General features: G+C 37.8%; 1 protein-coding gene across 3 annotated transcripts; it reads right to left on the bottom strand.

The window, feature by feature from the left end:
- Positions 1-3,773: 3,773 nt before the first annotated feature.
- TRA2A (transformer 2 alpha homolog) lies at positions 3,774-27,785 on the bottom strand. 3 transcript variants are annotated; one of them, XM_021538251.3, is made up of 8 exons: positions 27,545-27,785; positions 18,663-18,796; positions 16,973-17,132; positions 14,361-14,549; positions 6,256-6,371; positions 5,694-5,801; positions 4,925-4,992; positions 3,774-4,750 (listed from the first exon to the last, which is right to left on the bottom strand). In XM_021538251.3, exons 1-8 carry the CDS (start codon positions 27,578-27,580, stop codon positions 4,740-4,742), a joined length of 822 nt encoding a protein of 273 aa, XP_021393926.1. In that variant the 5' UTR covers positions 27,581-27,785; the 3' UTR covers positions 3,774-4,739. The 3 variants fall into 3 exon arrangements, with proteins under 3 accessions (XP_021393926.1, XP_021393924.1, XP_021393925.1); XM_021538249.2 differs by having other exon boundaries at positions 16,973-17,138; positions 27,545-27,783; XM_021538250.2 differs by having other exon boundaries at positions 5,694-5,798; positions 16,973-17,138; positions 27,545-27,783.

Genomic DNA, 27,785 nt, shown 5'->3' with positions numbered 1-27,785 from the left:
GAATGACGGAAATTCATTCACATAATTAGCCAAGCCAAAAAACCAAATACCTTTTGTAGAAAGCAATAGAAAATGTTTATCCCAGATTGTTTTTCTTCTCTGGTTACTCACACCAGCTCTAGAGGACTGCAGCAGCCAAGTGGACTGATAGCAAAGGGTGGCAGTGGTGTTAAGTCTGCCTGACCTGTTGTTACTTTGTGAAGCCATGCACCAGAAGGTGCTTTCCCAAAAAGCATGCTCTAGCTGCCCAGACCTCACCATTTCCACATCATGCAGCACCACGGCCAAATGCTTTGCTGAGTACTGCGATACCAAGACTTGATGTCATTACAGATTTGAAGTATAGTTACACAGGACAAATAACAACAGTCTTAATAAACTTCCTCTCATGTACATTGTCTTTATACACACACCCCCTCTTGGAAGGTATTCTGTCTCCACATATTAACCAGTATGTCTTAACTGTTGTCATTGGGTGCAAATTTTCCATTACGTACACAGTCTCAGACTGGCCTGGGTAGCAGCTGTTGTGAACTTCTTGTGGCCACTTCTTGGAAGCATTTGGGAACATGGCATATTTAAGAGCAAGTGTTATCTTGCATTCTCTAGGCTATGCCTAGAATTGAGGCTATACATAAACCTAGATAAATATCAGGTTTGTCTAAAGTCAGTATTTAAATATTCCCTGCAGCTGAATCTGAACTTCAGCTTCTTGTGTACTAGCACAGAGTAACATAAAGGTTTTCTACTTAACTTCACTCTGTTGTGAAAGTGTAGTATTTGTTCAGAGTTCTGACAACACTAATAATTCACCTAGGACTAGAAGTACAAAAATGTCTAGAGAAAAGTATGTATGTTCAGTAGCTATGTTTGCAGAAATAGTGTAAAAATTACTTTGGCTAATTAATTTCATATACAGAACCTGGAGCTTAAAGAAACAGTGCTCCTAAGTCCATTCACAACAAAGCAGAGATGAGACTCCCATTCCTGGGGAGAATACAAACCACAAAAGTTAAAATAAACTCCTGCTAACCCAGAGATCTCTGTCCAAGTAATCTCAGTTAAAAAAAACCCAAACAACCAACAAACCAACCAACCAAAAGAACCCCACCCACAAATGAGGAAACAGCTGCAAATTACCCTTTCCTTTTCAGGACTGTCAGTTTTAGAGATGGCAAATTAAGTCCAGCAATTATTCATACATTTCAGACATCTAAAAGTATGTCCAGGACAGTAAGAATTACCACTTTCACCTGTTCTTCAAATGGACTGCCTTACATCAGTGGACATGAAGCGCAAAATGAACCATGTAATACAATGCTGATAACTTTATATGGACTTGTGCTATATGGATGTTTAGGTCAACAGATCTATCTGTTGGAAGCAACAGTCTCCACGCTAAGTATCGCAACGCTCCTTCAGCTTCCAGACAACATATTTGCTGAACAGCTCCCTAGCTGGCAAATACAACTTCTCAAGCCTGGACAATTACAGGCCACAAATACCATAAACTGCAGTAAGTAGCCACCTCTCTCTCACTTCCTGTTATCCTAATTCCCTGAGCCTGAATGCCCCCCTCAACCTGCATGGCAGCTACTCCCCATGCTTTTGCATCTGGCTGCCTCATTTTCTGCACACTGCTTTCCATAATCCACACAGAATGATCCAGGCTGGAAAAGACCTCAGAGATCAAGTCCAGCCTTTGACCAATCACCACCTTGGCACTAAGTGCCACATTGGAACACAACACCTTCAGGGATGGTGACTCCACCACCTCCCTGGGCAGGGAATCCATTCCAATGTTTCACGCTTTCTGTCAAGAGATCAGAATGTCTGACCTGAATCTCCACAGGCACAGCTTGAGGCCATGGTCCTTTTGTATCACTTACGTCTGGGAGAGGAGACTAACTCCCAGTTATCTACAGCCTCATTCAGGCACTTGTAGAGCAATGCAGTCACCCCTGAGCCTCCTTTTCTCCAGGCTAAACCCCCTCAGCTCCCTCTGACATCCCACATATGACTTATGCTCCAGACCCTTCCCCAGCTCCATTACCCTTCTCTGGACACAATCCAGCGCCTCAATGTCTTTCTCAAACTCACAAGCCCAAAACTGGACACAAGATTCAAGGTGTGGCTCTCCATTTCTGAGTACAGCAGAACAATCACTGAACTTGCTGGCCACACTCTCCTTGATCCAAGCCAGGCTGCCACTGGCCTTTTTGGCTACCTGGGCTCACTCCTGCTCATGTTCAACTTGTGGACCAGCATCCCCAGGTCCTTTTCTGCCAGGGAGCTTTCCAGCCATTCTGCCCCCAGCCTGTAGCACTGTCTGGGGTTGCTGTGACCCAAGTGCAGGACTTGACACTTCACCTTATTTGACCTCTGCCCATAAATCCAGCCAGTCCAGAACCTTCCTACTCTCCTGCAGATCAACACTCCCACTCATCTTGGCATCATCTGCGAGCTTGCTAAGGGTGCACTCAATCCCCTCATCCAGATCACTGATAAAGACATGGAAAGGACTGGCCCCAGTGCTGAGTCCTGGGGAACCTCTTAAGACCAGCCAACCACTGGATGTGGCACCATTCCCCTCCAGCCTCTGGGGCCATATATCCAGACTGGTTTTCTATTCAGTGAAGAGTGCACCAGACCAAACCACAGGCCTGCCACCTTTTCCAGGAGAATGCCATGTGAAACAGTATCTATCACAGGCCTTGCTGCAGTCCAGGTAGACAAGATCCACAGCCTTTCCCTCTCTCACTAAGTGGGTTCACAGGATGAGATCAGGCAAGTCAGGCAGGACTTGCCTTTCCTAAACCCAATGCTGGTAAGGCCTGTTTCCTTGGTTTTCCTGTATGTGTGATGGCACCCAAGATAGCTGCTTCATAACCATCCTGGGCACCAAGGTCAGACCAATAGGCCTGTAGCTCCCTGGATCCTCCTTGCAGTTCCTTGTGCCTGGATGTCACACTGGCTAACCATGTTTTGAAAGAACAAAACCAAAATTAAATATACCGGTAGTTCTTTATCTTGAGATATTGGGACTTGGGTTTAGAGAGAACAATTTTCCTAACATTTCCTAATTTGTCTGGATCACCAATAAATACTGATAAATTAATCAGAGTTGAAAGATTTGGCTTCAGTGTTTCAGCTACTCTGCTTTCAATTTACTAAGAATTTTCAACTGCAATTTATGGATAAGACATCATGGATTCAACGGTATTGAGCAATAACCAGTTAGAACTTGTTTTGTCACCAATTTTTCCTGGCATATTCTATCAAACTTTTAAGATTTGTGCTGGTGTTTCTTTTAACTACTTGTTAATAGTTGCTGGTATTAACACTCAGAAAGAGCTAATGCAATTACATTTGATACACTTACCCTTCTTAAAATCATGACAAACTCTTTCGCTGGCCTTCCCTGACAATCAGGATGAAAATTTGCTGCAAGGGCTTTGTGGCTGTATTCCTTTTGCTGTGGCAACATCAACATTCAAACAGACACTTGCCAGAAAACTAAACAAAGTCAATAGTGTTTCTCTTATTCAACCATCTCACCACAACTCCAGCAAGTGACAAGGATGGCACAAGATAAAGCTGGACTACCCACCCTGCTTAGCCACCCCATATAACCACATACTGATTCTCACAGAAGACAAAGCTCCTGCAAGACAGGTAAAAGCTCACTTTATTATCCACATCCCAGTATCAAGTATTGCTTAAACTACATTCCAAAGTGACACAAGATGAAGAATGAAAGACAAGAAACCAAATTATCAGTGGACTTAACTTTTATTGAGGGGGGGAAAAAAGGGGTTTACATGTAGCTGTAGGTTTTTTCATCCATACTTCCAAAAGTTCAAAAAGGACTGGAAACAAAACTTGCTCCATCATTATTTCAATAGCAAAAAGTTCGCCATTTTTTCTTTCATGAACAGCAAATTATATAACTAATTGCTATGTTCAATAAATATTTTTACTCCTGCACCAATTAAGGGGAAATAATCAGTGAAGTACCGCAAAGACCCCAGGAATTTAACAATTTTAATTTCAACTGTTATCCACTGTGTAGCAATCCAGAAACTTTTTTCTATAAAACACACAGCCTTAATTTTGAGTGTACAAGGATCTATTCTCCCAGTCAGTCAAATACCAAACTCTGATCTAGCCCAAATAGTCTACTTTCAAAGCAACTACTTGACAAAAAAAAAAAAAAATTCTCTGGTTCATGACTATCTAAGCAAATTCATCATTACAGAAAAGACTCAAAGTCATTACATATTTATCAAAATAACAGGTAAACATTTTAACAGAAAGATTAACAAGCTACTTGGAAATGCAAATTCATGTTAAAGTTTTCAAGTGTGTATACTACATATGACATGCAAGCTTTAAAAATATCAATGCTCTCTTCTGATTAGTCGGGAGTCCAACTGTTTTAGAAATAAAATAGGAATGACTTCCAAAATGTATCAGCACTTTGGGGTTCTCTATTTTTTTCAAGATGTCTTACTACACAAAAACTACAACAATTACAATATTTAAGAGTATTACAATAAGAAGGGATGGAAAATAGGAATACTTCAACTGAAAATATGTATATTCTAAATGAACCAAAGACATGTGAAAGAGCTGGAAGGAGGACAAGAAAGGGAAGTTGGAAGGGAAAGCAGTAGGGATACTAAAGATCTGAACTTTGTATTTAAAAATCAAGTCCTCAACTGTAACTCTTGTGATCTTCAGTAGCGCCCTGGAAAAAACAAAAGATGACACAAATTACTAATTAGACAATCATAAACTAACTGTACACATTATCTCAACTGTGCCCAGCTTTTTTGCTTTCACATTCAGAATTCCCACTGATCAATTCATATAACAATGTTTATGTCAGTCAGATTCTGTTTATTCACTTGTATTTACTTACTTGGACTATAGGAACGGGATCTTGATCGTGATCGGTATCGACTATAATAAGGCGATGGTGATCGTCTCCTTTAAAGGAAATTAAAAAAGAAACCAAACAACATCCATTATGAAAGAAGCCTTATTCACATCAATTCTACAGAACAGAACCACTTCCTTAGCACTGAAAGACTTGGCCTGCATGAATGATTTCTGCTTTATTTGACTGTGGCTTATGGTTATTTAACAAATGCTTTTATATTTCTCTATTTGATGTGTTTAAACTCTAAGATATTCCCAGACAAAGAATTTAATAAACTCTCACTAGCCTTACAAACACATGAAGTGCTTTTCCAGATGCCTACAATTCTTGTTGAACAACATTCTCTGAAACCAGATAACTTTCAAAACAGCAAGATAGTTATGAAATGTCAAGCATTAAAAATCCCATCTACAAATAATCCCTTTTTAAACAGCAGTGTATATCAGCTGTCCCTGGCTCTATATACAGCATAGAAAAATGAGTTCCTTTTTTATCTGTCCATTTGATTCCTGGGATACATGCTCTACACCTCCTTCACATAGCAAAATTAACCCCCTGCCCAACAGAAAAACCAAATTACGTAAACACTGAAGATTCTGCCTACTTCAATCCCATAAAATCTAAGGGAATACAGCTCTAACATGTAACAGGCACATATGCAGAATATTGCTACAAACTGAATAGTATGCTTTGTCATCTAACTTTCCAACAAATCCACTGATACAAAAATGAAATAAAGATAAGGTACCTGTATCTGTAGTCATATTCTTCGTATCTGTCATACCCTCTGTCATACCCCCTATCATAATATGAGTCCCGGCGACGACCTGCTCCACCGCCACCACCTCCTCCACTGCTATTAGGGGAAGAGAAAAAGCAAAAACAAAACCCCCTTTATATATCTACTCTCCATCTTGAGTTAAATTATTAGATAAATAAATATAAATTATTTTAAATCTTTTTAAAAGTGGTCTTGTAGTAAATCAGACACTTAAGACTGTATCACAAAGCTATGCAAAGAAAGTATTTAAATAAAAACCTTCACAAATTCCTAGAAAAATGAGGGATTTAATGCTAATTCCCATCAAAATCAAAGTCAAATGGGCACCTCAGTATTTCAGCAGATTAAGGATACATTAATTAATCATGCTGGATATTATTTTTTATTTACACATAATTATTTTTATAAATAAAGATATAATAAACTACAGTAGGATTTAAGAGTGTACGTGAACCACAGTACAGCATTCTTCATATTAGTAATTTCTTCAACCAGAATCCAGCATTCAGTTTATATCCACTGAACTTACTGTGTTGGCCTGCCCATGTAGATGCCTGGGGTGGGTGTATGTGCTCTTTTGGTGATTGAATAATCCACTCGAATCCTCCTGCCATCCAGCTCCATTCCATTTGCATGCTCCATCGCCTGCAGGAGAGACAAGAAACAGGGATGTGAAATCTGCAACCTACTGGTAACTATGGAAGGCTATGTACAAACACATTATTTTCCACCAGAAAAACAAGCCTGGAACTTGTCTTGTTTAGGCTGGTTACTAGTGCCCCACTGTGGCGACTGGCTCATCTCTTGTCCCCACGCCTGTCTGTCGGTGGTGTTACAGGACTGCACTGGGGCACTGAACTAATTCAACTCTCAATCCCTTCTTAAGGGAGCACAGGCTAACCACTAACACAGCCATTCTCCCTAGACTTTATCTTCTACCCATCTGAAAGGTAAACAAAAACTCAAACCAGCTTTTTCGTGGAAACTGCATCTTTCCTACCGCCGCCTCTGACCCAGAGGGGACGGGCGGATTCAAAAGCTGTGCAAAACACTGGCTTCCTGTAGGGTGCATATGGCCGGATTACTGCTCGTCGGCTGCCATTTCATGCTCTCCCAGCCTCCTGCCATCTCCCTTACAAGGACCTACTTCAGCAGAGCTTAGTAAAATGGCGGGTTCAGCCTACATGGATACCTAATTACAACCTTCCTCCCCACTCCCTCTCACAATAGCAGCTCGCTTAAGCGATACACACAAGGGTCTGCGCTCAGACGCCCGTGCCTTCAGAACTGCCCGCAGCCCCTGCATGCACTCGCTGGGTGTTCCAGCCCCAGCTTCTCCACTCTGAGAATCAATACAATGGCCTTTCACAAACTCAAACCATCAAAGCAAGTTTTTCAATGGATCACAGCGTACTTTTGAGACTTATATTCATGCAAAGTAACCTAAAAACCCAAACCTCAACAAATCCACAACACTTAATTTTAACAGCTAATGACGGACTTGAAAGGATTTTTTAAATTTAGCTTTTTGAATTTTAATAGCTTCTGTTATCTGCTACAGGATCCCTGAAATACCAACACACAACACTTACTTCTCAACACTAAGCACAGCACTTAGTCCAATACACATTATTTTAATTTTTCATGTGTGGATAAGAGACACTGATACAATCTTGAGTTAAAGATTGTATCAGTGTCCATAACCACTTAACTATTTTTTACTGCAAAAAACAACATACAACCTCAAAACACGAAGGTGCCTCTGAGAATTTTTTTTTTCTTTTTAATAATGAAACATTTATTCAAACATCTTAATTTTAACAAGAGCCTTACTAAACTTACATACAAATCATAAAGAAGATACAGAAACCTGAAATCCATATGATTTAACTGTTGTGTCCAAACTGGAGGTGACTGATGATCACAAATGTGTTTATTGAGAGCGAGTTTGTATTTTGGTAATGCTGTTTGTGTCCATACTATATCGCCACCTAGTGATTTGTGTTCCCGTACAAGAAGTAACTACATCAGACAACAGCAAAGAGCATTCCAAGTCTTTCAACATACACTCAAGTATATTTTGTGATTAAATCACATTCCTTAGCTTTAGTCTTCTAGCCGTAACACCTTTTTTTTCCCACAAGGATTATGTAAATGAAAATAAATCTGTGCATGCATCCTAGGAAAGTATGTGTGCACAAGCCTAACAATGAAGGCTGCAAATATCTGACTGAAAAATTACCTTCAATGATGAAACACATCTTTCTGGAAGTGCAGCAAGTGAAATTATAAGAAATTTTCTGCTGCATGGCATTTTCAAGTCCAGCCAACAACTTGCAGAATAATAAACTTAGCTGACAAGAAGCCACCTCAAATCCAGAACATCTGGCATGTTTGTCTTATTTGGTTAAGCCAACAAAAACCTCTTCCAGAGGAAGAGTTCTTTGACAGAGGGAGCAGTACAGAGAAGACCAATATACCAGCAAGAGAAATGAAGAACTAATTTTGAGAGTTGCCTGTTTGTTTTAGAAGTACCAGGAAATGTGTTACATTTCAGTGGATAAAGATCATTGTTACCAGACTGCGCAGAACTCCTGATATGCTGGTCATAATTTCTAATGTCCTAACAAATATTAAAACATTTTCTTTTAACAGCAATTATCAATTAAAAATTTTTAAAATAAAGAAAATCTTTACTAGATAGACAAGAACAAAAAAGCCTCTTAATAGTTCTGACTTCTTTGCCAAATGCAGGAAAGCCAAAACCTACAATTAATAGTATGGATCACTCACATTCAGTAATTAGCAACTGGAAATTCCTTCTAAAGAGGTTCCCAGATTCTCTGCACTACTCTTAACATGCACACCTCAGGAACTGAAGTACTTAAGCTGACATTATTAGGTAAGGACTGCTGCAAGATGACAAAAAGCTCTCTCTGAAAACCCACGTTCATGTAACTGATACAACAATATTTCTTTTGTATGAAGGATGTAAAAATATATAAGTGATCGTAATCACTGACATTTCTGTGCTTTAGTGAAAGTTAAAGTAGTTTACAAGAAAATTTTGGATTTTACAGTCTTATTGCATGTCATATTCAAAACAAATTTCAGTTTCCTTTTCTTGCTGGTTTTGGGTGAGCATGATTGCCATGTTAAGAATATTTGAGTGTCAAAGAGAAAAAATTGTATATTCTCTCTAACAATGCTGAAGACATTCTCAAATACTGTTTAAGATGATGAAATGAAACTTTAAAAAGAAAAAAATCAAATAATACTGGGGTTTAAGACACACAATGTCCTCTTAGGAGTCTTTAACTGTCAACAATCTATTTTTATTACAACTCAGATTATTTTCCAAATATCTGAATGCCGTTAGAAGACTTGCATGGCTTTTGCAAGAGGACAGTAAGCAAGAACACACCATTCCTACAAACATATAATATTAATTCTGGTAGTAAATTCTACAGAAAACTTGGTTTTTGTAGGCTAGAATACACACCTACATGTTTGCAGTCAGAAAACAGGACTAGGACTGGGAATGGCATAGGTTCAAACTTGGATCACATTTTTAAAGTTTTACAGTTTTAAACCTCCAGCAGACTATCCATTATAAGAAAACTGATTATCTATAAGGTGTTAGTTTGAAAAAATGAGCAGTTCCTGAACTATAGTATCATCTCCAGTGGCTCAAAAAAGTCAGACAGCATTAAATTTAAGAAATATTTCAATGTAATTTGATATTTAATGCAGTATGTAATGTTTTCTCAATGTATGACCAATTAGGTAGATAAAATAAAACAAGTTTGGAAACACAACTTTTAATTAAATGCACAAATTTACATGGGTGGTTGATATTAGTTATCCAGACTGAAAGTCTAATTTTTTAGTAGGTTCTTGATTAACTATTTCAATAACTTTCAATCACTACAAAGTTAGCAACATACAGACTGAATATGCTTAAATAGTCAAACACAAACAGTTTATACTGTAACTTATTTTGAAAATGTCTTATCATGATTTAAAAATAACTACATAAGGTACTACCTTTTTTTTTCCTCCCCATCACTGTAGTTTTGGGGGTTTCTTTTTTACTGGAAGTTCTTCTCTACTGCATTTAATGGCACTGATAAAAACATCATCACCACTCCATCACAAGTACAGCAAGGGATGAAAGACACAATGGACTAGATTCCCCCCTCCAGTAATCAATTACTCATTCAGTTTTGGATTTACTGAGAACAACTGAAAGAAAATTCTGAAAAAAATCTGACAGAATTATTAAAGAAATTAAGAAATTCCTCTTTTTACACTTGCTGCCAAGTGTAATTCAAATGTGTAAGTCTGCCAAGTTAAATTCAAATGTCCATTTCACTATTGAACATTCAGTTTACATTCTCTCTAGTTTGAGATTTCAATGGTAACTTTTAAATAGATACAAATATGAGCTTCAGCATTGATAGATCCTATGTATTATCTTTAAAGCATACTTTAGAACTGCAGTATTTTAGAGAACCAGAATGAAGAACTGGATGTTCTTGCAAGTATTAGCAATTTCATGGTATTTCAGAGTCTCTGGAAGTCTGTAACTTGTAATTCCAAACATTTGAGACCTTCTAGCGCTCTTTCCTGGTATATCAAGGGTTGTTTTTGATACCATGAACAATACTTAAACCATTTCTTCAAAAAGCCATGGGAGTTTTGCTCAATAATGTTGGTTCTAAGCTAATCTGAAACACAGATTGTATTTTTTTCAGGTGGAACTGATAAACTCCCTTATAATTCTGGTCTTTGGCAACTGAATGATACTGGTTTGTGTTGATGGTAATGAACAACACTTCAGCAAATGGTTCTAGAAAGATGCCCAAAATTTTTTGAAGAACATCTAACTAGTATTAGAAAATTCCATATTGCCAACAGCTGCTGTAGCTGATGCTTCCTAGATGAGTTCCTCCTACAGACAGTACATTCACAGTAGCCTCAGTTTAAACAACTAACACTTCACAGTCTGAGCTACTGAAAAGCTGGTTTAGTAGCATATCATATCCTTGCTAACTGTAGTAAGAACCACATCCCTAGAACAGCCAGCACTTTTCACTCATGATTTTCTCAACTTACTGTTAAGCAAGACAATCAATTCCTTCCCCATCAACCTAATTTTTTTCTCATCATGGTACACAGAAGTTTGTAATCCTCTTAAATGCAGGAGGAAAATCCTTATGTGATGGGCAGATGAATATCCTCTATAATTTAGTGAAAAAATTGCAAAACAACATGACAACACTGGCTGCATGCCAGTGTTGCCAATACTGCGAACTATGTAAGAGTGTGAGAAACAAGTCTTGAACAGATGTTTACAGATATTCCCCTTTGCATGTTGCACATGCAAAGAACTTGCACACTCTGAGGACTTGGAAAAGAGTAGCCAAGACAAGACATGGCACCATCCAAGGCAAAAAAGCAATACAAAGTATTTTTAAAAAACAAACAACTAGAAATAAAAACAGCTTTACAATAAATGAAACCCACTATACCCATCCTAAAAACAGGTACATAATGACACAAGATTTTCAAACAGGCTTTGAACAAGCTGACAGACAAGAACACTGGCACAGCAAATCCTCAGGTTTCCACACAATCATTGTAATTCATCAGTTGTTTCCCAGACATCTATCAGTCCTTGACATTTATTGCCTGCTATCACATTTTGAACTTTAGCGTTCACAAGCATCTTCAGTATGGATCAAAACCTAAGAATGCAGCTGAGCATTATTTTGCAAACACTATACCACTGCAATAAAAGACATCTGATGGAAAAGGAACCTTCTGTCTGATCATGAAATTTCATCTTAACCTCAACAGAGTTTCAAACAGAATAGAACATATTCTACAAGAAATCTCCTGGACTGGACACATGCTTTGAAAACTTCTCTTTCTTGGTCCTGCTACAGTGGAATGTCTGAAGCGACTGTGATGCTTTGGCAGCTTCTCTGTGTAGTAGTTACCAAAATCTAAGCTTCTGTTCATCTTTACAACCAAGACGCTTATCAATAGCTAACAACAAGGCTGTTATGGTTTCGTAATCTGAAATTGTAAAACAGTTCCAGTAAAAATAAACTCTACAACTGCCCCTTCTGCATTTTTAGGCTACCGAGAAGTATCATCTTCAAGAAATGCTATTTTACATTGTCTTTGGAGTTCGAATACATCAATCTAGTTGACAACTCAAAATGTCTTTACCACCATATGGACACTGCACAACTTGGTTTCAGAATCATGACTCACAGCAACATTTAAACTAGTTCAATTCAATAACTGATCCAATTTGTAAAAGTGGTAACAGAGATGACAAAGATCCTGAGGGATTTTAGCTGCACGAGAATCCATGCACAACCAACAATGATCAATCTTTAAGTTATGACAGTTTAAACACAACTACTCACAATTAATTTGATGTAAAATTTTAGTATTACCTGTATTTCAGAGCATGCCTGCTGAGAAACTTCCCTGTGCTAGCCTTCTTGAAGGGTAATAGCAGAGATCATGAAAAAGCCTCATTTTTCTCCAGAGCTCTAGTCTCATTTAATCAATCTTTAAAAGGGCTGGAATTTAGTTCAAAATATCATCTCTTTATTTATATGTTTAGGATGCTGAAGGTTTGGGATTATGGTTACTGTTTTTTATTGGCTGGGGTTTTTAAAATTATTATTATTTTTAAGAAGAGTTAGTTACTCAGAACAGAAGTAATTCAAGTGTCATTGCTTTTATGCATACTCAGCTTTTCCGACTATCTTCCAAACACAGATTAATTACATTTCCTTCAGTGTTCTCATACAGGGCCCATCACAAAAGTTCACACCTACAGCTAGCTATCTATATGTCTGTATATACCTACATTTATATATCTCCCCTTTTTCTACACTAGCTGACACTCACTACCATCTTCAAATCTGTCCTCAACGCTCATGAAATAAGTCAAATAAACAAGTTTTTTGATTATTTCTTGCCAAAGTATTTCAGTTATTTAAATTCCAGGTGTTGGGAGAGTTTGCATCCTTTCCCCCTCTTCAGGCACCAACCCGTAGGAAAAAAGAAAAATAGGTTTAATTACATTCCAAATGATTTCAGTTCCTGCTTAAGGCCCAAATCTTTATTTCTGTATTTCTGAATGGAAGCAACATCCCTTTTTGTTTTCCTTTGCATTCCAGTTTCACAACATCTGCCAAAACAGCTTTATACTAAATAAATTACTTCATGCTATTTACATGGAACATTTTAAGAAATGCATGGTATCGCGCATGACCATTGCCTGTGGCAACCAGGAAAAAAATCTGCCTCTAAAGACAGGTGAAGCTGCAAAACAGACAAGACTGGTATATGAATTTGCCAAGGAATACTGTGCAAATATTTCAATGTGAAATGTTTTACAAAACAGCTACCTTTTCAAAATCCCAACAAATTCAGTATGCAAAGAAACACAAGGCTAGAAATACAATGGCCTGCTAGAAAAGAGCAGGCCATTAAAGACAGATGGATATACAGCTATCCAACCCCATTAAGCTCTCTACCAACCTCTCCAACTGAGAGCACAGGAAAACATACAAGGGACAAAAAGGAAGTTTTGCGTCCTTTTACTTACCTCTATAACCTGCAACAACCACACATATTTACATCTACAAGACTACTCTTCCCATAAACTGATTCTCAGTTGGACCATACCAAAGTCAAACACAAGAACTAAGTATAGTTTAATCAAGTAATCCAAATACAAGCTTTTTTTTAATTTAAGTAACATCAAGTAGCATCAGAGTTCTTATTTTCCAGCTCCTGATAGGTTCCAGTGCTGTCATACTCCCTGCCTTCAATGTTATATGAACTATAAAGAGAGGAGTTGTATTTAATATCTCCTTATAAATAAACTTAGGAAATGCACACAGAATCAAACAGCATATCTGGCCAAATCTATTAATCCATAAACAAGATTAAGTTTAAGTCTGTGGCTCTGTCCCGAAGAAAGAGATGCACACAATGCAGGCTTAAAGGCATTTTTAGAGAGTGTATTTACTTTTAATAGCAACTTTATCTACAAATTTCAGTAAATGTGGTAAAGTTCATGGTATCATTACAGGGTTAAAAAAACTACTGCTTATTGTATATTGTGGTGAATCGTAACACAGACTGCTGTTCATATTCTTTGATTCTTTCCTTACAGATCAATTATACTAACAACTCAGTCTAGCCATTAATAGCTATCTGTTAAACAACCAGGAAAGCAATTGACCAAGGTACAAATCAAGACAAACCCCACTCTTTTTCAAATGTACAATGACGTGCCTAAAAGGAGAAAATGCACAGGGAATCTCCAGAATTTTCATTCAGAAAACAATGTAAAACTTTAACTTCCAAAATGTTTCAAAAATTCTTTAGACATAGAAGCCTTAAGGATTTATTTGCATTTTGAAGTAACAGACTAAAATCAAAGTCCAGCATTCATTGGCCACTTAATACAAACAGCTTATGCTCAAAATCTGCCCATGCACCTGAACACTGAATTCAAATGCTTCATTTGTTTAGAAGTGCTTGAACAAAGCATTTTAAAGCACACCTGAAAAAAGTAGCAAAACATGCATTTACCTCTTTAGAGTCATCAATTCTTTCAAAATAAACGAAAGCAAATCCTCTTGATCGTCCAGTGCGTTGATCATAAACCACATTGACACCAGTCAAAGGTCCATAACGGGAGAAGACTTCACGTAAATCTCTCTCAGTAGTGTACAAACTGAGACCAAACACTCCAAGACAGGTATTAGGATCTGGATTAGCCTGATAACACAAATGTTAAACTCCAATTAATTTTTGTTTTAAAAAAATATTAAAAATTGAATATTCTTATATCAAAAATTATCAATTATAAAAAGTTTAATCTGAAGAAATCTAAGCAGGTAATACACAGCTTAACACTTTTACCAGTTATCATTCTAATTGTAAGATCGTTTCAAAAAGCAAGTACTTTCAACAGTTTTAACTTTAGAAAAAGCTCCAAGACAAGTTCCTCATGTTGGTAAAAAACTCAGTTAATAAAATTTAGCATTCTGATTTACAGAAAAGCTACAAAACAAGAGGAATGCATGTTATTAGTATTTCATACTGAAATTACCAACAAGGGGCAGACACCACACACAAATCTGTGCTGAGAATAGGTCTACCAGCCTGAACCTTCAGCCCTTTTGCATGGTCATCATAGGCACTATAGAGTGCACACTGCCTCCAGCTGCCCCCACTACATGTGGGCACTTGAGCTCCTAAGCACAGACAACTGAACTATAATCTAGCTTCTACTGAAACTTCCTCCACCTCAGCATTTCCTATCCAATACACTGAAAGTCAATATTTACATTTGTAAGTTAATCTTTCCACTTGTAAACTGGATGAAAGGCACCTGATTCTTTCATCTAGAGAGCAACAAGTGTTGAAGGACGGTTCTGTGAAACTGTAATCCAAAACTATGCCTATCTCTTCAGCACAAAACTCTTCACTATCGTGATGTGAGATACTTAATAAATTTCACTTGAACTAGACAAAGCCAAATATCTAATAGTACAAGGTACAACTTCCCTTTTAGGTTCAAAATTTCTCTACATGCCAGAGAATTTGTATCTAATGCCAAATCCTCTGTAAGAATTATTTTGATCAAAATCAACATGTTTTTCAGTTAGGTGTCTGCCACCCGTGACACTAGATGCAGCAATTTAAAACACCAGCAACAAGCACAGAGATTTAATGTTTCTGCCAAAATAACAACTGGAAGTTGACACAGCTGAGATCTGTGTTTCAGGTAAGTCATCTATATATAGTAATTTATGCCTCAGCCTGCTTTGCAGCCTGATTCAAAGATTGAAAAGGTTTACATCTTCTGTCATATTTTTTTCAGCGCATTTGTTCAGGAACCCATTGTGAAAATAAGACACCTGCACTATTCATAAATCTGAAGTTCCTTTCTTTCCATTTGTCAAAGTTTGAACTTCTGTTTTAAGACATGAATATCTGCAATTTCTCACTATAGCTGAAGAGCACAAGACTCGGCAGTTTGCAATTCAAGCATTTTAATTATACACGTCTAGATATGTATTTTTTACTCCATATTTCAATCTGATAGTTCAATGGCACTGGCAGCTATACTAATTTTATTACTGGAATCCTGAAAGTATAATGAAACCTGTATTTTAGACAATTGTTTGGGTAAATTCCTCCACACACTGATACCTGTTGTCCCTTTTTAACATTCCTCTTACACTTAAATCCTATTAATTTTTCTGAGGCAAGAGAAACACTGAGATCAGTCTGCACACCCTAAGTGCCAAGTGACAACTACACCACTGGAAGGCCTAAACTGATTGTGGAGGACTAAAGGGCAGCTTCTGCATTAGGTTTTTGTACTGCCTCCCATCAACCCAGTATCAAACCCTCTCTATAAGAAAAGAACTGGCAAACTTGCTCTCCAATTTTCAACCCCAACCATTCTGTTGTTACAAAGAAGGACACTGGGAAAAATTTCAGAATGACAAGATTAGTATTTTAGATTTTGGGTAGTGTATCTATACTTCCTCTGGCTCATAGAGACACTTCTCATCTACATTTTGAAAGACTTGCTGCACCTCCTTTTCACAACTGTAATTTTTTCTAGTCTACCATGAAGATTTACATGCTACCTAATAATACAGGACCTTACTTCAAAGTAAATAAAATTAAATAACCAGAAGCATAAAATCACAAGCAACCTTCAACATATGCTCTATAAGCAAATAAACACTTGGGAATTTCCTTCTATGAATCACTCTGGCAATCTTATCAATACATTCAGGTTGCCAGCACACACAGATGTGGTCTCAGTTTTGTAAAGGTTACAAATACTTTTTTTAACCAAAAAAAAAAAAAAAGAAAAAAAAAAGGAAAAAAAAAATCAGAACAGCTCAACTTCTAGAGCTGACTGATGCCCTTGTCACCATACCTGCAAAATATTTTTAAATTAAATTCTACAACTTCCCTGCCAGTTAGCTGGAGGTCCAAGAAGTAAGTGCTCAGCTGTAAGTACAGAGATTGTGCCATATATACCCCCACTCCCACCCAATTCCTGTATCCACCAGTGACAAAACAGCAGGTCAAACTCAGCCTGAGGGTAACCTGGACTACACTGATACAAGCAGCAACTGTTTTGTCGATACTCAGCCTTTTTGAACATGACATACTCTGCTGCCAGTGTGCCTTCTTCTGTTGGACATTGGAGAATGACTACGGCTCCTGCGACGACGGTATTCTGGTGTGTATGATCTGCTTCGAGAACGTCTCCTATGGGAATGAGAATGGGATCTGGAACGAGTGTAACGTCTGTGCGAATGTCTTCTGGACCTGGATCTTCGACAAAGAGAAAGCCTTTAGTCAGGTCATAGGCATATGGTTGTAATTTATTGAACTGTAAACAGTTAAATTTCTAGAGAAAAACATTTTTTTTTATGGTGTCTACAATATTAAACCTATCAAACTTCTTCTACCTTGCACATCTAAAGATTGCATGAATCTCTAATAACCTGCTTGGAAGCACCATTTTTAACTCTTTGAGAGTACTTCTGGCATGCACTGAGGATTATATTTATAACAGTTTTCAGTAATTTCAGAGCTTAAAACTTGCATCAGCTTGGCTGCTTATCTAACGAACAACTACACGGTGGCACAGAAACTAGATACGTCACACTGTAAAGTACTGTTTTGAATGAAAAATTGAAATATCTGGCAGGACTACAGTGCTGTAATATCTACACACAAAGTTTGTCTGGGCATGAAAATTACTCCAGACAGAAAAAAAAAAAAAAAAAAAGCAAACCCCAAACATCTGCTCTATTCCTCAAACACTTCTTCACAAATGTCTTGCTTATAATAAGCTGTTTAAAACAAGTAGGTAATCATCTGGCTAAACATGGTGAGAAGAGAAACTAACATTAGTTGAACTTTGGTAATTCAGAGCACAGCAACTCTTTCAGTTGCTCTGGTATAAAGTGTATAGAGAAGATGTATTACTCATCTCTCCCAAGAACTGGGAAGGAGAAACAATGTAAGACTATTCCTCTCTCCCCTCTAATGCTACAAATGGTGGGTTTTGTTTCTCTCGTGGTTGTTAAAGAAAGATACAGTAGCTCTCCCCATTTTCATCAATATGTCGCTAAAAGGGAATAGAGAAGAGAGGTAGTTATTTATGGGATATTTAGAGAAAAAAGCCCAAGACATTTCTCTTCTGATCAGGCTCCATCAGAACTGAAACCTATAAAGCTTTACCTCCACACTTCCATACTTGGGGTAGAGAAGGACAAAGAAGACATGTACAGCATTGAAAAATGAATTTAAATCTTAAAACCCTCATAAATGAGGACCACACCCGATTTAAGACATAGTTTTTTATTATTTTTTATGCCTCCAATGAAAGAATGTCAAGAACATTCACAAACACTATTTTCCAATATTTCCAAGAGTTAGACAGCTTACTCTTTTTATCTAACCCTCATGCCTTTGCACTAGGTCTTACTTGACCTTTTTTTTTTCCCCTAAAGGAGAGGTCCACACAAGAATTCCCTCATAAACAATTTTGGGAGAAGGAAGCAGACAAAACTGAAATGCAATCAATTCTCTCTCTTCTGGAAGAGAGAAATCTACATATTTTAGTTGTGATTTCTACCTTACTATTTCTATAGTATTTTCTCTATTCACACACATGAAATAATTTCCCAGCTTTGTTCACCTATATGAGCACAAACAGGCAAATTAACATATCCCTGTTAATACATCCCAAAAAGTCTGTATTTTTTACAATGGGGAAAAGAAACATCATCAACCTACCAAAATAACAGCAGCAACACTGAGCTGACATGAATAACTTTCTGAACATACCTTGATTTTGATCTTGACCTAGAGTGAGATTCAGAATGTTTGGAAGCCCTCGATGGACTGCGAGATCCTGACCTGCTCTCTGATTTTACACGAGCAGGACTCCCAGCTGGAGACTTTGACTGGGAGCGAGACTCCTAACAAAAAAGACAGTATTAAAAATGGTATTGGTTGTGTAAATGCCTAACTCCTAACATTTAAAGTACAGTAATTCTATTATATTGATTGCTCCTGAAAAACAAATGGTTAGGCAATACCCTCCAAAACAAATTTCATTTTGCTAACCCACTGTTAATATTGTATGCTTGCCTCAAATAGGTCCCTGCTTGAACCAGATCACCAATTCTCTATTAACTAAGTAATCATGCAAATTCATCTACAACTTGATCATACAGACACTGGAACATAAACCATACATTTACTTAACCTAGGACCCATTCATTCTTCCAGATTCTTTTAATTCTACTTCACTCTTGCTTTCTACTTTTCTTCATTCTTCATTGAGTTTTTCATTTTTCATACTTCGTGTATTCTTCCCCAATTCAAACAATTCATTATAGCCTTAAAAAAAATTCAAGTGCTTCTATCTGACCAATCTTCTGTTCAATTTTTTCCCCCATTCAATTTTAATTTTCTGATCTTTAATACTTTTCATTAGCCTTCTTTTATCTTGATTTATCTTCCACATTCTTGGAAAAAACTCTTCAATTTCTTCACGAACATTAACCTTAATGGAAAAAGAACATTTAGTATATTTAAGCACGTGGGGATTATAAAACTCTGCTGGAGTTCAGATGTTATCTACCAAATTGAAAAGCCAGCAGGTAAAGTGCAAGAAACTATTTTATAAAACAACTTTAAAAAAAAATATCTTTAAAACTGTATAAGTGTCTATGTTCTAACAATAAGCTTACTGAGTTCTCAGTGTTTTACTGTATTTGCAAAGCTACCCTCCTCCCCCTGAGATTTTTTCATAAGATACATAGATACACTAAAAACTAATTAGCACAAATATATTGAAGTGTTGATATCAGTGATTCCCCCCACTAAAATAATAACTATGTGCTTCTCAGTATTAAATATCCCAAATTTTACTCCTACAGATTACTAAAACACTCAATTCAACAAAATGGCCAAAGATTTCCAGTCAAAACCTATCTATGCACATACTTACTCGCATGATACACGTACAATGGTATAAGTAACATAAATTATTATTCTTCCTACTTTTTCTTCCTCATTGTTATTCTGCTTTCCTTACATAATCCATACAAACTAAGATGTAGAACTGTACAGTTAAAGCAATCCAATAGAAGTAAAAACAGGAGGGGTTTTTTTCTTGCATGGTAAGGCACACAAGAGAAAAACTAGGAAAACAAGCAAAGAGCAGGTTAGGATTTCCTCACATTTAATAGTGTACAGCATTTCTAGGGAGCTTAGCTACAAAAACCCCTACAGAACAGTATGCTATATACATTTGTAACTTTACAAAATACTTAATGAAAAAATGCATATAAAGTTCCTCTCCCACAGGTGTTACATTTCATGTTTATTTGCATGATTTCTCCTCCTGACTGTGCCCACAATTTTTTCTCTTTCTTACTCTACCTATGTCCAGATTTGCAGTTTCTTTTGCAGTTAAAATTCTTCACTACCTTGGGCTGGAGTTCTTTTTCAAAGGATGCTCTCTTCATAATTCAAGACATGAAATTCACCAGAAATGGAACCTAAGCAGCTTCTTATTAACAACTATTGCAACAACACTACCATTCCACTTTACCTCAATAGAAAGGATAAAGGACTCATGGAGAATGTCACCTACTAGGATGATAGACCTGCCAAACTTTAATGTGAAGGCCAAATTCAAAGCTTGGTTGTGAATGGCAGACCACGTACCCCTTATGAAGATGGCTATGTACTGAGCTAACTACAGGACTTCATTGCAATAAATTATGTGCATGCCTTTAAATATTACCAAATTCGGTGGTTTAACATTTGAAACCCACTGTTTGCAATAAAGAAAAATGTTTCTTATAACCACTAACATGATTTTTTATCACCTCGCCTCTTTGTATTCTTCAATGTCTGACAGCCTCTTAAATTCTTCTCTTTCTAACTCATCGCTTGCAACAATTGCCAGTTTCTCTGAGAACTATTTGTATTTCTCTCCCTAGTGAAAATGATCAGTAATAAAGAAAAACACTCAAAGTTACATCAGATTTAGAAAACATCCTTCAATAAAAGGACAAAGAATTCACCCTCCTCAGACACTCCTTCATAAGGATACTGCATTGTCCATGCTTTTTGCATCTGAAAGATCAATTTTTGAACAAGAACTCTAAAAACTTGAACAAAAGCAACCCCCCATCCCACCCCCAGATCCTGCACAATCTAGAAGTGTTGGGAGGGGCCAAAAATACCATGGACACAATTGCTCTCATACAATGTAGAAATTAGCTTAGTGTTCTTAGCTATTCAACTGAAGCATCTTACAATACCACCCATAGAGTCTTTAATAATATCAGCTATGACACCATATCTATATAAAATTGACAAAAGCAAACATTACATAATTTCACATAGGCTAAGTCCTTTTGAAAGTATCTGTTTAAGACCCTTATGGGCTGTACACAACTTAAGAAGTGCAGTGACAGAGGGGACCATGTAAATTCTTAGAGATTTCAAACTTCCTCAGCCAAGTAACTGTGGATGTAAATTGCAGCAGAAGAGAGATTACCTGATGGCAGTTGCACACTGTCACTGGTAAGCAACTACATCTCATCTTCTAATGCAACACACTTCACCTAGTTACAACTCCTACAATGCCTCTAAAGGAGACTAAGAGAATCACAATAACCTGCAAAAGTTTAAGGACAATGTTGAAAAAGTTCCCAATAATATTTGTATCAATAAAACTACTGGCAGGGATTAAGGGATTCAGAGCTTCAAGAAATCACAAAGAGAGATTTTAAAAGAATTTTTCTTCTCTACTTAGCACTATAATTAAACAATTAGCAGGCTGTATAATAGTCTATACATAGACTAACCCAATTGTTCTTCAAAAACTACTTATATCCATTCGGCAATACATATGACAAAAGTTTTCAACGGTCTTCATATGTCATCTTTAACGTAAGAAACCAGGAAACTCTATAACCCCAAAGTACTAAAATACCTCAATTTTATACCAGTCTTAAAGCAACATTCTCATCTTAGCTCTGTTATTACCACAGAAACTAAATATTGTGTAGGAGAAAAAAGACTAAAATTGCACTTTGGATCCTCAGCACTTTCTTATCTTTCTGTTCTAAAAATCCTTAGTCATTTAATGGCCACAGATGAGACTCAGTGTAAACTCAGCTCCTCATCCCACCAGCTTCCTACAGAACAGTACCCATCTTAATGCCTTGGCTTCATTATGCAGCTGTCCAGTCACTACTTTCACCCTTACAAACTTGTAGGCAGATAATTCACTATCCCCATGTCAAACTATCTAGATTTGCTGCCACTAGAGTCTGCAGAAAAAAAAAATAAGAGCTTTGTAATATTCTTCAGATCAGACTTCCCTTTCAAAAAAAAATCCTGCATCTGCCAGTAACACTATTCCCAGGAAACACCTCTCCCCAAAACACCAAAAAACCCACCCACACAAAAAAAAACATACACCCCACCCCCGCCAATAATAATTACAAAAAAAACCCCAACTCAATTGTAACAGTGTGCTTCTTCAGAGTACGATGTAGTGGTTTCCTCAAATACACACCAGGAAGTGGGACTAATGATTCACCAGGAATTGGAACTTGGAGCCAAAATTGTAGACAAACACAAAATCTAAGGTTTGCAGCTTCACTTACTGATTCTCTGCATAAAATGCACAGCTAGAAGCATTTAAAGAGAGTACTGAAGAGTATTTTTCATCCTTGTTACCTTCCTTCACCCCAGGAAGTAACAAACCAAAGTGACATGGAAAGGATCTCTCCTCCTTGCCCATTACTCCACGATCATACAAACCCAGACACTGAACAACTATCAACAACTTTAGATGATCCATCTGAGCCAGGCATCAGTCAGTTCACATATTTTATCCATACTGGTAAAACTGTTTAACTGATCAAAAAGTTCTACCACTCAAATTATTTTCGTTTTTAAAAAAAAAAAAAAAAATCCTACTTTCCAATGTAACTACTATTTAAAAAGTATTTAAAACACTTTTATGCAGAGAATTGCAGAAGTCTTGAAAAAGTATTCTTTACATTTTCCACCCATCAAGGGAAGGTATGATAAAAAACATAGGGGGGAACCACAACAAATAAAACAAACAACTGATCAACCAACCAACCCTTTATCAAACCAACCAAAAAAACAATCCCCTCTTCTTTCACATTACTCTTCTGTCCTGAACTTGTCATGCCTTACCCTCTCACCATACAGTTTCAGAATATGACTGAAAAGGTTATAAAAATTTAGAGTGAGATGCTAACTAAAAATAATGTAAGTTTAAACTAAGCTTTCTATATCAAAGCATAGAAAATTTAAAAAAACACAAACAAACAAACATCCAAACATTAAATCACAGAAATTTCAGGTGAAATTCACTTGACCTGGGGTGAAAAAAAAAGGACAGGACAAGTGGTCTAGCAATACCATTTCCAAAAATCTTGTTAAAAACTTCTACCCAAACTAAAAAAAATAAATGAAGTTGAACTCTATTAAAAGGGGACAGAAAAATACAAGCAGTCAAAAAAGAAACATGAATTTAGAATTTTATTCAGCCCACATTTGCTGGATAAAACTGTTAAGCTAATGACATCTCACTTATGAGGACAAGACTACATTTTGGCAGGAATCTACCAACTTGCCTTGAAACTCAAAAGAGAAGTTAAATCCTTTTTGCTTCATACTGTGATCTACCACTATACTAAAAATAATTTTATCCCTTAATTAGATAATCTTCTATAAATATTACAATAGCACACATAATAAGCTTCTGTGTACAAAGTATCTTCTAAGTTGTTACCTAGAAGACATGGATATTTCAGAAGTTACTAACATAAGCAAACAATGTATTTCTCAATGATCCCACTAACAAAAAGAAAGAAAAGGCTTCAGCAGTAAACTTTTTGAAAGTTTATAAGCTCATCTCACTGAGGCTTGAAAATACACCTGTTCAGGGAGGGTCCTGTAGTCATTCCTCTACCACACACAGAAGACAGTAAAAATAATTTGTGTTCAAAAGGAGCAGTCTTCCCAGCTGACAAGGTCCATAACAATGCAGAATTTATTAAGCTTGAGTAAAACAATACAAATTAAAAATCAGACTTCCAGAAAAACTCTCCCACATTGTCATTAGACACTGCAGGGTGATCACAGCACTCTCCATGCGAATGCAGAACGCCCGAGCATTAGCATCCATTGTGCTTGTGTTTGAAAAGGTGTGGGAAGCAGCATTCCTTCCTCTCCAAAGAGGTGGCAGAGTGCCACTGCAGGAGAGGTGGAATACAATAGCAAAGCAAGGCCGACCCTGACACCGTTGGGGTTTTTTTTTGCCAAAGAAATCATCTCAAAGTTGATCAGCTAGGTATTTCCATATGCATCTAGGTATTTTACATCCAAAATTCATGAACGAAATATAAGGTACTTTCACAGCTAAACTAATCCAAAAGCCACTTGTGTACCTATGAAATATGCCTACTTCCTTCAACAGTATGGGTCACATGGAAAAGCATGTGTTTTATTAGCTAATACTATTTATTCCACTGTAAGATCCTAAGATCATTAGAGAATCAAAAGAGTTGCAAAATAGAATTTCTGATAAAAGGTTTTGCCTATTTAGACAAACAACACATTAATACTGGTAGAAAACTAAACTGTTAAGATAGCAGAAATTAAATGTTACCAGAAGCTCAACAGAAAAAAACTGAACAAAGTTTCAAGTTGAGCTACTGAAATGCAGGTTTGTTCAGACTCCCGTCTGTTCATTGCTCTAGGAAACATCTAAAGTTGCACCACAGATTGAACACCAGATAAATAATAGCCTATAAAAAATAACAAAAATATGAAAGGAAGAGTTGCCTGCCATCTGACAGAAATAAAAGATTAAAAAAACCTAATTTGTCTAATCTGCTCACAAAAAGCATTCAATGGTGATAAAATACTTTGATGTTTCCAAAACCAAATCACTGGATGAGAAGCACAATTTAAAATCTTTTTAATTCTTAATGACCATAAACTTAGCTCTGTATCATCCACTGTATTTTTAACTCCACTGTCAATTTCTTTCTATTAAATCACCATGCTTGAGGAGGGGGCTTTCTTCTGTTCAACCAGCCACATTCTTAACGAAGAACTTAAGTTGAAACAAAATGACACAAAAAAAGAGCAGATGTCGATTAGTTTGAGCATATTTGATTAATATGTGCTTTAAAAAAAAAGGTCAATAAAGGAGTGAGTTCAAGAAGGAAAAGCTCTACAATGATTTCACACCCAATACTTTAGAAATGGTAGTTCTGAAGAGTGCAAACCAAGCAATTTAACTGAAAGTTATTTCCATAATTATTAATGGCCTGTTCATTAGTTAATATGATTTTTAAATAATAAATTAGAGGCAAAGCACATACAGTATCTTACTGTCGATAAAATTAGCATTTAAAACAATTCTGATGATACTCAACATTCACTGAAGTGCTTTTGGGACAATATGCATTTACACAGATGAAATATAAAAGGCCTAAAGCTAAAAACGCCCTTACTCCTTCGGCATTCAGTTTTTAAAAGCACATCACACTAATAAGCACTTAAACTGACAGCGGGTGGAAGAATTGAAAAGGGTACTCAGAATTCTTATTTGTGCCAAATTACACAAAAACGGGTTCTTTACAAACTTTCTTCCAGTTTCTGCAGCTCTTTCTCCCAATAAAAACTTCCGCTTTACTCTCAGGGCTCAGTGCCTGGATGTAGTAAACTGAAGCATCAGGATATTCAGTGCCTGTCAGAGTCCTATCCAATTGGGAATAGCAGTCTAAACACTACAGCCTCAAAGTTACATGTGCTTAATTTTATGCCTATGAGCACTTTCAATGGAAATGAAAAAGAAAACATTACTCTGAAATATAATTTCTTATTTCAAGAATTTTAGTACCATCACAACAAAGCAGTATTACTGAAGAAAAAGAAAGGCTTACAAGTGTTCTTCAGTAGAATCACAAAATCCTCAACTAGAAATCAAGTACCTGCCATTATGCTCAGTTATGCCATATTGATTGAGAATTTTCAGTATAAGGAGCAAAACCAAAAGAAGTTTTCCAAATGAAGACTCAACGTAAGTCAGCAGTTCTTTTCAATAGGTAAATTTTCCATCACAAAAAAAAAAAAGAAAAAAAAAAGAACAACTGATGAGCAGAAGTCACAGAAGCTTCTACTGTAAGACTTCAGACTTCATGCACTCTCAAAACATTTTACCCGTATATTTGGGAGGAGGTGGTGTGCAGAAATACTGAAAGTAGAGAGCTGGAACAGCTTTGTAACATAAACAACAGACCCGTCAAAGAGCCCAATACCAATGTTCTGACAACTAACCTAACATAACCTCTTTCCTAACAATAATCCACACTGGGAATACAGACAAGAAAATAATCCTTAAAGATAGGAATCTTGACTGCAAAGTGGGAGATTACCGTCACCTTAAAAAAAAGGAAAAAACAAACCAAGCATACTCATTGCTCAAGTTTCTGAAACTTAGTTGTTTACCCTCCAGAGATCTATTTATTTACCCCAATACTGCTTACTACACAGCCACCTTTTGTCCAAGCAATCAACACAAGGGCAGATTTTGTTTACCTCATGCGAGGAAGCAGCAGCAGTTATTGTATAGCTAGGTAAAGAACCTGCAGCCCATGGGTTTTTTTTAATCACCACAAAAATGGCAACAATAGAAATGCAAAAGTAATTTTTGGAAGGTAATTCCATTCTTCCAATACTTATTGCTTGCTTCCCCAGACAGTAGGTACATATGTAACTGCAAGGCTGCTGTCACTGGATCATCAGAGAGAGTCACCAAGAGGATGCTCAGGTGTTCTTCTAAAGAATCTCTTAATAGGACAAACAAAAAGAAAACCTCTGCAAAATTAAAAAAAAAAAAAAAGTAAATTATGATGGAGGGGCACACATTTCCTTCCTGTTTCAAGCAGTTTCTAATTCCTGCTTGCCTTATCATCACTAAAAAAAAAGAAACAAAAACCACAAAAACACTGAAAATGGAAGGGACCTGTCACACGTGTACATGAAAACCCGCAGCCATCAGAGGGAAGACACAGGCCTAACGAGGTTACAAAGCCACAGCAGCTCGTTCGAAGCCTTCAGCTGCACGATCGATGACTTTCAGTGGTTTAATAACGACGGCCGGACCTCCCCAGTGGCGGGAGGGGGCTCGGCCCGAGGCAGCTCCTGAGCCAGGAGAGACCGCTCACCTCGCACAAAAGGACGCGGGGTCCCTCCTCTTTGGGGCGGGAGGAGGCCTGGAGCGGGAACGGGCAGGGCAGCGAGCCCCGGGCCCGGCGGGAAGGGAACCCGGGCTACAGCAGCGCTGCTCGCACAGCAGCAGCCTGCGCTGGCTGGGCAGGGGCCGGCCCGCGGCACGGGGACCCGGCGCCCGCTCCCCGCCGGGGCGATGAGAGCAGGGAGCGTGTGAGGGAGAGACGAGGGCAGCGCAGAGGGACGCGGGTCGTCACCCACGGCCCAGGCAAGCCTCGGGCGCCTGAAGGAGCCATTTTAGAGACAACCTGCGCTGCCTCCACCTCCGCTAGGCCCGAGGACGCCGAGTGTCGCCACCCGCCGCCCCCGGGTCCGATCCCCGCCTCGACACGGCCCGCGCAGGGGAGGCCACTCACCCTCCCCTCGAAGTTGTTCTCCTCCACGTCGCTCATGTCGGCAGAGTCCTGGCCAAGGGGCTGGGGCGAACGGGGGACGCTAGTCCCGATTAGCAGCAATAACACCCACGGCCGCTGTTATCGCCACCGTTACCACTATTGCCGCTACTACCGGCACCGCCACCACAGCCGCCTCCCGCTCCGCCGCAAAATGGCGCCGCCGCGGCCGCTCCGTCTGCGCCCGGCACCGCGCTCGGGGCGG

This window comes from Lonchura striata, chromosome 1 (assembly GCF_046129695.1).
Source record: "Lonchura striata isolate bLonStr1 chromosome 1, bLonStr1.mat, whole genome shotgun sequence".
NCBI lineage: Eukaryota > Metazoa > Chordata > Aves > Passeriformes > Estrildidae > Lonchura > Lonchura striata.
Note: the sequence above shows the minus strand (reverse complement) of the source record. Positions and strands in the feature narration are given on the sequence as shown.

What these genes read in the sequence shown, in the direction of transcription:
- TRA2A (XM_021538249.2), bottom strand. Translation starts at nt 27,580, where the DNA reads ATGAGCGACGTGGAGGAGAACAACTTCGAGGGGAGG. An exon ending in AGAACAACTTCGAGGGGAGG is followed by an intron (nt 18,797 to 27,544) that starts GTGAGTGGCCTC and finishes CTTTTTTGTTAG; the next exon opens with GAGTCTCGCTCCCAGTCAAA. An exon ending in GAATTGATGACTCTAAAGAG is followed by an intron (nt 6,372 to 14,360) that starts GTAAATGCATGT and finishes TCTCTCCTGCAG; the next exon opens with GCGATGGAGCATGCAAATGG.